This window comes from Dermacentor silvarum, chromosome 2 (genome assembly GCF_013339745.2).
Source record: "Dermacentor silvarum isolate Dsil-2018 chromosome 2, BIME_Dsil_1.4, whole genome shotgun sequence".
Taxonomy (NCBI): domain Eukaryota; kingdom Metazoa; phylum Arthropoda; class Arachnida; order Ixodida; family Ixodidae; genus Dermacentor; species Dermacentor silvarum.
The window spans coordinates 23,435,916-23,448,026 of NC_051155.1; the positions used below are offsets into that span (position 1 = coordinate 23,435,916).

The 12,111-nt window shown below is 44.6% G+C and overlaps 2 protein-coding genes across 4 annotated transcripts in view; one reads left to right on the forward strand and one right to left on the reverse strand.

Moving 5' to 3' along the window:
* LOC119441360 (mitochondrial chaperone BCS1) overlaps positions 1–8,740 on the reverse strand; it is an 86,992-nt gene extending 78,252 nt beyond the window's left edge. The window contains exons 1-3 of one of the 3 annotated variants that reach the window (XM_049661184.1): positions 8,476–8,740; positions 4,809–4,937; positions 583–790 (exon numbers count right to left, since the gene is read on the reverse strand). In XM_049661184.1, the coding sequence (XP_049517141.1) occupies positions 583–790; positions 4,809–4,923 (323 nt within the window). In that variant the 5' untranslated portion in view covers positions 4,924–4,937; positions 8,476–8,740. Of the gene's footprint in view, positions 1–582; positions 795–4,808; positions 4,938–8,475 lie in introns of those variants that run through there. The other 2 variants (XM_037705971.2, XM_049661185.1) reach the window with 2 other exon arrangements.
* A 192-nt stretch (positions 8,741–8,932) lies between these two features.
* LOC119441363 (presenilins-associated rhomboid-like protein, mitochondrial) overlaps positions 8,933–12,111 on the forward strand; it is a 74,270-nt gene continuing 71,091 nt past the window's right edge. Inside the window, exon 1 of the mRNA XM_037705974.2 lies at positions 8,933–9,133. Coding sequence (XP_037561902.1) covers positions 9,096–9,133 — 38 coding nt within the window. The 5' untranslated portion in view covers positions 8,933–9,095. The remainder of the gene's footprint in view (positions 9,134–12,111) is intronic.

Below are 12,111 nucleotides of genomic sequence, written 5' to 3' on the forward strand. Positions count from 1 at the left end.
GTGACACAAGCTGTCACTCAATAGCAAAAGCAGTCTGTATAATGGTGCAATTTAAATCAGCGTCCACCAGCACAATAGCCTGATACTCTACCCACAAGGCCAGAAATGCATTCGTGGCATAACTTAATACCAATCTTACCAGCGTCCCTCCCATCATGACACTGAACCGCCTTCAAAACACTCAGCCTGTCGAGTGAAGTGAAATCACAACTTACAGGATTGACCCAGGTTGCAATGGAACTGGTTGCAACATTTCTTTGCGGACTACAATGAACCAGCCGTCATGCCGTCATCGTCGCATGCATCAAACCCTCCCTTGCTGTCGTCAATGCTGCGCTGCCGCCTTGCTGCTGTATTCACCCACATGCTCAGATCACACAGAATACCTAGCCTTACACAGATATTGCAGAGCCATCTGGCAACGCTTTGCACAAGCATCCTGCAAAATGCATTCTTTTTTTTTCTTCTTTGTTCTGGCTCCGTATACAGCACAGGCAGCTGCTCACCCCCCCACCCCACCAAAAAAAAAGAAGAGAACAAAACAAAGGCATCATCCCTGCATGGGGAGGAGAACAGCCTCACCCAAAGAAGTGGGTGCCCACGCTGGGTATGAAGTCGAAGGAGGTGCGCGCACTCCCACCGGCCTCGGGCTGCAGGAAGGTGGTCTCGACGCTCAGGTGCTGCGTGTGGCGAGCGTGCCGTGTGATCCACTGCAGCAGCCACTGGTAGCTCTTGTCCCGACAGGGCACCTCCAGGGTGATCATGTAGTGGCGCCGAAACAGCACCATGCCTATCTGCACGAACAAACTCCATGGAGGCGTGGCGCCCGATGTGTGCAGCGCGTCTACAGCTGTGTGTAACGTGCAATGCGGACAGAAGGGTGCTGGATCTCTTTCCAACTCGGCATATAAACATCCACTGCTCAATAAACCAGCCCCGTTTTCCCACCAGCCAGCCAGCATATCAAGTCGTCGGTACATTTCCTTTTACCAAAAGGAAGAGATCCCCATCTTTCGTTTTAGACTCCACGTTAACATAGATCGTAAGTAAAAAAAATTTTTAAAAAAATGTTGGAACCCATTACATCAGTATGACATCGTGCATAAGAGACTTGTGTAACAGCTGCAACTGCACAAAGGCACACTCTTAAAAGAAGAAATTGTTGCAGCAACAGAAAATGCAGCTGGGGAACTGAGGAGCCCGACTGTTTTGTTAGCTACAACCACATGACACCAACAGACAATGTAAGCAAGGAAAGTCATATAAGGCCAATTAACTTTTCTTCTTAGCTGAATTTAGTTTTTAGGTGAGTTTAAGCTGATTTACACTGCAAAAAAAGTTATTTGCTCCTTCACTTTCCCTGGTTCTATTGTCTGTTCCTGGTCCTCTTTACTTAAATTACATGTTACTTACGTACAAGTCCAACCTCTCAACTTCAACGTGAAAACAGCCATGTTCAGATGAAAAAGAAAAAAAAAATACCCGTTATGCAGCTAATCATAGCAGGCTAGCATGTGACAGAGAGATACAGAGATAACAAAAGCAACAAGAAAATGCATTTTATCTATGTCTGCTTTGCCATCCCTGTCCACAGCTATGATGAATCATCAAACTGACCCAGATGCACTGTTTACATCCCATCAATGGCTGTTATGTTTTTTTTTTTCTTCTTTATTTTGATTTTCCAACAAAGGCAACACTTCACAATGACAGAAAAATCAATTTTCCAATTTTATTTTATTACTAGGACAATCAGATGTGGCATATTCCTTTGTGAGATAAAGCCCTTATGTATGCGACACATTTGAAAGTTTGAAACTTTTTTTAGCATGAGTAAGTTGTACAATTACAAAGTAAACACTTTTGGGAGCCAGCAAATTTGTTAAAAGGTCCCTACCAATTGTTGTTAAGAAAAAATACTTTTATGGCACCCATTTCTCCAGTGCAATTACAAGCTGAGGCTTATAACAATAGAAATAAAATATCACAATCTTAACGACATTTTAAACTTTTCTTTCAAAACTTTGCTTTTTCTGGGCACCAATTAATAATTTGCCTTACCCTTTGTTACTTCTGTGAGCCAGATGAAAAATTATATTATGGTTTCATTATTATACGTGTGAAGTGGCTTTAAGTTGCAAAAACACAGTCTGCGTGAAAACAGTGCCTCCAACTGGTGGTCTTTCACAAAGTTTTTTTTTTCAGTTTTTTTTTTTTTTCATAGGCCACTTGCTTCCTGAGGAAATCAAATTCAGTTTCATGATTCTTCCGGCTGTCCCAAAAAGGCGGTGGTACCGGGTTCGAGTCCCGGACCGGGACAAATTTTTAGTTCAACTACGAGGTTTTTCTTTCGAGGAACCCGTATGGGTTTCCTTTGTAGCAACTGCTATGATTGGGTGGATGTCTCATTTTCCCTTTAAAGGTTTTGACTAGTTCATGTTCATACATATGAAATTATAAAAAAAAAAATTATGAAGAATATATACAACTGTTCTGATGTCCTGTGGAATCGCCAGTCATAAAACCTACTGGCAAATTATATTACTCAATAAAAACCCTCCTCATGCATTTTGGGACCATACTACACAGAACACAAATGTACTTTGCAGCATTTCATACCCTAAAGCTGCTGCAATCACAGTAAATGGACATGCCACAAACATCGACTCTAGTGCTGCAATTACAACTGATTTTTGCAGTTCTAAACATACTAATTAAGAACGAAAGTAGCAAAAGTTTACTCTATTAGGCTGCTAGGTAATCATCATTAGCCTACTTGTCTTCTTGCAGGACAAAGGGTTCTCCCAGCAATTTCCGCTTATCTCTGTGTTGTTTCAGCCAAATTCATCATATTCTCACAAGTTTTATAATCTTATCGCACCACCCAATGTCCTTGCACACGTGAATGCAACCAAGCCCTTCCCTTTGCACCCCCCATTGTGTTCCTCTAATAAAGGGGTTCCCAAACTTTCTGGCCTTTGGGGAACCGAACCTGGACTTCCAAATGCAGTGGAACCATGCCACGGTATCATTTCCTGTTCCATCACTCCTGTCCATTTCCAGTTCCATCATTTGTGTGGTCCTTAGCTCCTTCTCAAGCTTTTTAAAAAATTTTTTTTTTGTTCCTGTTGTTATCCGTCAATTTCTAGCCCCAAAGTGCAGCACAGTCGAACCTCCATATAACAAACACAGACATACCAAATTATCACATATAATGAACTAAATATAACATAGCTAAGTTTTTTTCCCAACAATATCGCCGTGTATGCTTATAAATATCAGATGTGAATGAAAGTATTTTATGCTGGATGCGACTTCATTGTAATGCAGTTCGATTGTACACTTTTTTTGGCAAGAGCATACGGGCTACATCACCTGCTACATTATATTAAATATGGGATGTTCAGGCGAGTTCCCTAAAAAATTAAATTATGAGGTTTTAAATACCAACACCACGATATGATGAGACATGCCGTAGAGGGAAACTCTACAATAATTTTGTAGAACCTATGGGTTCTTTAAATGCACTTCAATTGAGTGTTCTTGCATTTTTCCACCATCGAAATGCAGCCACCTGGCCTGGCATTGAACCCAAGACCTGATGCTTAGGAGCACAACGCCACCGCCACTAAGCCACTGCAGTGGGTAACAGAGTGCCCGTGGCATACTATATGTTCCAATGCCCTAGGGATCACACTCACTATCCACAGGCCTGGAGTGTCAAAAGCACCTTAGGAAACGCACCACACAGCTGAACGACATACACGTCGAAGGCGCAAAGTTGTCCCCATATTTTTGACAAAGACTGTACATGCAACGGGCAAGGAATGACAGTGCCTGCCCTCTGGGAATTATTTATGAAAAGGGGTTCATCGTGAAGGTTTGGCACACAGCATATCTTCAAGGACACACATAGGCCCTGACAAAAGATCAGCAACATGGAATAATATCAGGTGTGTTTATCAGTTTAAAGGGGCACTGAGGAAAACTACCACACAGTTGGGCTGGATTGACAGATAGCCCCACCCAGAGTTGTGGATATGCAAGTCTTACCATGACAAGAGGCTTGGCAAGCCAGAAAGGGTGCAGAAACAAAAGACAGGTGAATATGCTCTCCATGATGTCACAAATTTTGAAAATGTCTGCCTGGGACTGGTCAATTATCAACAAAAAATGGACTCAAATGTGAGCAATGATCCAACTTGGTAACTATACAATAGTAAATACTATTTCGGCACATAAAAGAGCTGAGGTACACAAAAATGACGAGATTACTGACATCACATAGATGGCACAAGTGCCAAGGTTCGGGCACAGAATTGAAATAGGGAACTTTTTCACACATTTCCTAGGCCTCCACCTTTTTCCACGAAAGAAACTCAAACAGCTTTGAATTAGCAATGTACCAGCATGACTGCTGCTTGATATAAGCTCAGCAGTTGTAAACAGACAGACCAGTGCTATGTTGACAATATTTTATGTTCACAACTGCAAATAATCCTCTGCTTAAACAAAAACTTTGCCTGTGCATCCATCCTTTGGAGATGATTGGCTACATTAATGCCAATAGCAATCTATCTTATGATGGGTGTGATTAGATGCTTCATACATTTTGGTGATTATTATGAAGGACGGTACATACCCAGTGACCCGAGTTGGCTCACGTGAAAGGAAAACGGTTGGTCCGGACACAGATGCTGGAAAGTGCGTGTAGTATCCTAATAATGCTAATCGCATTAAATACCACCTTCCACTGTGATTGCAGCAGCTTAAGAATTTTCGTAGTGCTTCCAAAAATACAACATCACCAACCTGCATTCCCTTCCGTAGTACTGCCGCTGCTGCACCAACCCCAAAGAGCCCAAAGCCAGCCCCAAAGTATGGGTTGGTGCCAAGCTGCGACAGATACTCGGCCACGGTCATCTCTGTCCTGAGGCCTGCAACAAACATCAGTGCACAGGTTATATTTTCAATTTATCACACTTAGAAATATGTAGTCTACTATGAACACTAATTGGCTAACCTGACAGCAGTAGGCATTAAGTAATGACATCGTAACCAGGCACACTTCTGCTATTATTTTCATATTTTGTAGCTAAACGCCATGTTTACTCGAATATAGGTAGACCTTTCTTTTTTCAAAAACGTTACCCAGAATGAGCTATCGACCAATATCTGTGAACAAAGCTAGCAAAAGTACCGAGCTAATGGAGTTCCTCCATCATGCCCACCGTAATGCCAGCATGGAGATCATCCTGACTGGCTTTAAGGTGTTGCATATTCAACGCACTATACAGCAACCATGACGACCTCGTTTGGGTTGCTGAAGACGCTTACGAAGCATCCGACTAGGTGGGCTTCTCTGGCAGGTCTGACGAGGATGCACCCTATGGCATCGACTAGGGAGAATTTGTAGCCAAGCTTATGGTAAATAAAGGTGTGTCATGTTCAAAGCTTTTTTTAGTTTTTCTAAAGAAGTATAGGTAAACCTATATTCGATTTATAATGTTTTATTTCTCAGTAAGTTCAATATATAGGGGTTGACCTTTATGCGTGTTCAACCTATTTTCGAGTAAATACGGTACTCTGCTCTTGGGTCTTGACATTCCAAAGTTGCAATATGGCTCAGTTTAGTCAATATAGACTCGCTGCTATGAGTGATGCCATAGTGAAAGCTCTGGCTGTTGGCCCTTTGAGCCTTCTTAAAGTGCTCCAATATTTTGGCACATGGGTTCCACTGCATTCCGTCACAAACAGAATGAGGCTACAGAGAGAGAGAGAGAGAAAAAACATTTATTGAGCTCAAAATGATGGCATCTTCTCAGACGTCGGACGGGGTGGTTCCCTGGTTTCGGGACCCATACACGGCCAGCAGCTCCTGGCCCCTAGCCGAACAGCGTGAGCTGGATTGACAGGGCGGGGCTGGACCGTAAGGTCTCCCATCGCTCATGGGCTGGGGTAGTGGGGGACGGAGGGGGGATGGGGTGTATAGGGGATTTGAGTGAAGTGCACTCCATCAGAATGTGTGCGAGGGTGCCTGTGTTGTTTGTTCTACCCAGAAACCAAAGAGGACAAATGTCCTCTTCAGTTTCTGGGTAGAATTTATTCATCAGGGCAGGATGGGTAAGTGAACCCGCCTGAATGCGCCTGATGATTGTTTGTTGTTCCCTGCTCAGGGAACAACAAACTCTGCGGCTCGGGGAAGGTGCGCCGATCCTCCCTATACTCGGAGGTAATCTCTCTGCACGTGAGCACTGGGTTGGTGGTGTTGGCGTCCTGCCCTGCCCGGACGATCATCGCTCGGGTATGGTAATCGGCAACAACGCTACCTCTGTGTGGGCAGGCACCCATACGAGCTCTACGGCTCGCTCCGGTGCCCTTTTCTTCGTTAATATCGCGGCTTCCTCTGAGGAGATCACCCCTTTCCTGTAGCCGCCGTAAGCTCTTTTGGAGTCGGTAACCACTACCCTGGCGCCCGGTTGGACGAGCGCCAGGGCTATGGCCACTTCCTCTGCTGTCGCTGACTCTCTGGTGTTGACTGCAGCGCTGTTTATCAGCCGTTCCCCGTCGGTTACCACCGCCGCTGCTTTGCTGCTGCCCTTGACGAGGGACACATCCACGTATAGGACTCCCTCCAACCGCTGCATTTTGGAATTATTCGCCTGAGCTCTGGCTTCTCTCCTGCCATCATTTTTCTCTGGCGTCATGTTTTGGGGTAAGGGCTTGGTGTTGATTGTCGTCATCCATTCTGCTTGGATGTACCTCTTGATTGTTGCTCTCTCCTTGCGCCACCCTATCTTATCCAGCACCGCGTGGCCATGATTTGTCTGGCTCAGGCGGAGTCGCTAGTTAGACAGGTGGGCTTATGAGTTCGTCGACTGTGTTGTGTGCCCCCAGGGTTTGAAGGCACTGGGTCGACGAACAGATGGGTAGGCCGAGGGCTTGCTTGGTGGCCTTTCTGATGATGGTATCGAGTGTATTCTTTTGAGTCCTGTCTAGATTGAGATACGCGGCCGAATATGTTATCCTGGATGTTATGAATGCCTGCACTAGTCTGAGGGCGTCGTCTTCCTTCAGTCCTCTGTTTCTAGTTGAAACGCTTCTCAGCATGGCTAAGATCTTCTCCGTGCTGGTCTTCATCTTGGCGATGGCGGCGTGTGCTTGCCATTGTCTTGTATTAGGAGTCCGAGAATTCTACATGTGCCCGTCGGCTTGACTGTGGTGCCATCAATTTGGAAAACATGATTTCATCAGACAAAAGATCTCACAGCCCCAGGAATTTTCGTGGTAGTCGAAGTATGTAGTGACGAAGGAAGGGCACAATTTTTACAGTGAATTGGTCTGTCTATGACGTTTTTGGTGTACTAGATGCCAAACCTGTCCACTTCGTCTGTGCGCTGAACCCCTTGCCCCCATTACTGCACTGAAGACCATGTAAATGCTAGTGACTCCTTAAAGCCTTGCGATTAAGTTTATTAGTTAACTGACACCATAAGCTGTTCACTGTCCGTGGTTACTGAGAGTTGCGCACATCTGCAAAAATTATTTTATGAGGAATAAAGGGCAAAATTTCAATTTTATTACGTTCTCATAACAAAAAATTCATATGCTAACTACGAGTCACATTTGACCCAAGCACATTTTCTTTTGGGCATAAATGCGCTGAAGATCAAAAAGTCATTCCACGAATGCATTGCCATGCAAGCATGCACGACACAAGACAGAGGATACGGGTGGTCCCACACCGATTACCTTGAATATATGTCACTTCAGCAGGGTGAACAATTCTGCCTATATACTAAACACCATAGCCTGATCAACACACCTTACAATGCAATTAACTCCGCATGCATGCAGTTCAAAGCTGATGCATTTTTGCATGCACACATCGCAGATCGAGTACGTGTAGCTAATACGTATGATGCAATGCACGTCGAATTTGATAAAATAATTAATAAAAGCATTTCTTTTTGTGTATGCCAGCCAGAATGCATAAGTAACATTCACCACCACGGAATAGTGTTTTCGGTTGTTGTTCCATATACTTTAACATATTTATATCAAGGCAATATTAATTAGACCGGGAAAGCCTAGCTCTTACTCTGAAAGTAGTCGCCACAGGACATTATGGACCAGAGTGTCTTCCCCCCTTCCCCTCTTCTTTTATTTTTCATTCTCACTAGCTGCGGAGGCTCTTCCGAACTGATTGTAAGAATGACCTAAATTGCTGCGATTTCAGAAGAGAGAAAAGAACTCATTAAGCGACGAAGCTAGTGCTCTTGAATGCAGCAAAGCCAGTTTACCGAGGCATTGGTAGGTTTACGGTGAAGTGACGCTCGCACGAGATGAACTTCGGAGGTGGCAAATGGTTCAACTGCTCTCCACCAAACCGCGAAAACAGCGCGAAACGAAACCATGCCAAGCGGATCGCCGCGAGAGCCGTTTAGTTGTTACGGGCACACCGTTGAAACTTACCGTACTGTAGCCGAAAAGTGAAGGCAAGAACTTGTAGATGCGTCGATTTACAGACCTAAGATCTTGTCATTATGGTAATAACTGCTGCACTCGAAGTACGTAACGTTTCAAACTTCGCGTGCACGATACTTTGGAGGAACCTCGTGTGAACCACAAGATCGCACGCCGGCTCGCAGCCCGGGTATCAGTTTCGTTTTTTAAATTCAAGCTGAGGAATCATAAAAGATCTCAGGTCGTGCGGAGTGTGTTATATGTGAACTCCAGCACTTAAACTTCTTATGTGAAATTATTTTTAAATGTCGCGTAATGCTGTAAAATAATTCTTACTATTTTATTAGTGCTACATGGATTAGAGCGGCGCCACGAATCGGCTGCAAACCAGCTGCAAACATTGTTCAATTTCTTCTGCGCATGCGTGCGCATGTTTCGCGTCGCGCCGTCTCTTTTATGCCGTCCCGTCTGTTTTTATTGCGCGAGAGCATCACTAGCGTCACGTTGCTGCCGAAAGTGCCTGAATAAAATCGTAATGTCCGGTTAACCGCGCATCACATTAACCGTTTGCACACAGAACATGCGCCTGACAGTTAGGTAGCAGCAAGTAATAGGCAAAGGACAGCGGCATGCTACCCGGGGGCATAACTACTCGACTCTGTTGCCGGTGCGTGGTCATCGGTTTTCTTTCTTTTCGTCATCCGAATTTAACCTACGTTGCACTTTAGCCCCTTAAATGACCACAGTGACAAGTCTAGAAATGTCAGTTTAGAAGCAATGTCGCTTTAAAAGGTGCCTAAATTGTCTGTTTAGGTCTGCAGTCCATGCCTGACTGCCAACTATCTCGTATCTGATGCAAAGTGATTCCGTATTGAATGGGCACTGTTATCATCTGCTTACGAAGCCCCCATCGCGCGCTGCTCTTGGAACGAGCGGCTATGCATTAGCAAACGTCCTAACGAGGGCGTTGCTGCGTCGTCGTAGATAAACAAGATTGACGTTTCGTTTTGATTTCCGGAGATGTTGAGTTCACATTTCGTCGCATTTAACTGAACTGCAGTCACGGATCAGCTTGTCTTAAGGTGAGGAAAAGTGTAAAATGACAGCAAAAATAGCACTCAACACGCCTACGGACTCGATAAGGTTATCACGCGAAAGCGAAACTGCAGAGCGGCTGATACTTTTGCGTCTGCAGGCCGCTCGTAACGTTGTAGCGTGTCGTAGGGTTGTAGTACCAATGCGAGCGCGGCCGGCTGGCTGCTTTTCGAAGATGGTAGCGCTGATGCAACAGTTATTCTTCAATTTGCGATAGCGTTGTGACGGTGTTTATTCTGGTCTTTGTCGGAGAGGTTTGTGCTACGATGGGAGGACAATTTGTCGCATAATTGAAGGTGCTAAATGCGCTTAGAATTTGTTTATTGCTAGGCGTATCCTTTACGTTAACAACACACAATCCTTGCATTGTTTTGTTTGGTCTTTATCTTATTGTCCGTGTGCTGGCTGTACGGGTTTCGTTTCTTGGCTACCCACTCAACTTGTCTCGCTCAGTTAGCCCATAAACGTAATGTATACCATTGTTTTATATGTGTTGCTTGCATCAGCCGCATACGTACATTAATGAGAACATCATCAAACTGCTCAAATATGCACGATGTCGTGGGATCGAATCCTGGCCGCGGCGGCCGCATTTCGATGGGGGCGAAATGCAAAAATGCCCCTGTCCCGTGCATTTGGGACACGTTAAAAGTCCTCTGGTGGTCAAAATTAATCCAGAGTCCCCCACTACGGCATGCCACATAAAATCGTGGTTTTGGCACGTAAAACCCCATAATTAGTTTATTCATTCAAGACTGTATATATCGAAGACAGCATAACCGCAGTAACAGGTCATTCTTTTCAGGAACCAGTCACTTGCACGCATTCACTTACGCTTGCTGTTAATGCGAATAGCATTCTTTGCCTACTCGTCTACCTGCTTGGGCCACTAGGTATGTGCTCCTGGTCGTGATGCCATCGTGGTCGTTCCATTGTCGTCATTCCAGCTTCATGATCTTCCTCTCGTCATGCCATCGTCGTCACGCCTTCTACCCCAACCCAGTGGCCCAAGATTTCTAATAGCTTGGGCCACTCGGTATGGTCTCATGGTTGTGATGACGTCGGGCTCACTGCTTGGTTGTCATTTTAGCTTTGTCATCCGACACTCGTCTTGCCATCGTCGTCATACATAATTGTCATGCCGCCATAGTGATGCAGTTGCAGTTGGTTAGTCGTCTTTATTCCAGCTTCATGATCTGACTCTCGTCATGCTGTCATCGTTACGCCATCTACTCCGATCCAGTGGTCTAAGTTGTGTAATAACGTGGGCCACTATACGTATATTTTCAGGGACGTAATGCCGTTGTAGTAGTTGCATCGTCGTCATTACAGTTTTGTCATCCGACTCTCGTCATACTGCCGTGTTACATTGTCATCACTTCAGTGACATCATCCTATTGTCATCATGCCTTTATCCTCATACTGCCTTTGTCTTTCCATCGACGGCAATCTTTCTTCGTTATTATATTCTAATCATACTGTCCTCATTCAGTCGTGATTCTGCCTCCCTTGTCATGCCATCATATTCAGACAGTTGCTATGATACCTGCATTGTCAAATCGTCATAATGCTGTCGTTGCCATGCCATCTTTGTCACTCCCACTTCGTCATCCGACTTTCATAATGCCGTTGTCGTCATGCAGGTTTCGTGATACTGTTATCATCACGCCATTGTCATCGTACACTTGTCATCATTCCAATGTCCTCATGCCCTTGCTATGCCATCGTTGTCATAACATAGTCGCTATGTTGCGGTTCTTCCACCGTCATCACTCTAAGTTCGACATTCAACTCTCTCAATGCCGTTGTCGTCACGCTAGTGCCGCTTTCGTTTCACCATCATCATCACTTCAGTATCGTCATCCTATTGTCATCATGCCATTGTCGCCGTATCACATTCATTGATTCATTGACGTCATTACTTGTTTGTCATTCTATTGTAATCATTCTGTCGTCATTCAATTGTGATTCTGCCGTCATTATCATGCCATCGTCGACATTGCATCATTGTTAAGCAGGCGCTTTTGTGCGTTCATTGTTATGCCATTGTCGTCATGCTGTTTCGGTCATGCCATCGTCATCATTCCCGCTTGTTCATCCAGTTGTCATCATACATCACCAACTCATTATCCTCGTGTCGTTGTTGTAGCACTGTCATAATTGAAGTATTGACATCTTGTCATCATGCCGTTGTCGTTATACGCCTTTGTTGTTAAATCAATATCATTCCTTTCTCATGATTCCGTCGTCACTGCATTGACATCATACAGTCGTTGTCATGCCTCCACACTCACGGGCGACCTTGAAAATCGAGTGCCATAGCAAAGTGCGACGATATCGGAGTATGTGGCATATAACTGAAGCAATGAAAGTCTTAAGAATTGTCACTACACTTCTTAAATAAACGTGACTTCAGGAATATGGTCTGTGGCTACATTGCTCTATTGTTATTCATATTACCGTGGAAAGTCATAGTGAGATCATCATCAGCCTATATTTTATGTCCACTGCAGGACGAAGGCCTCTCCCTGCGATCTCCAATTACCCCTG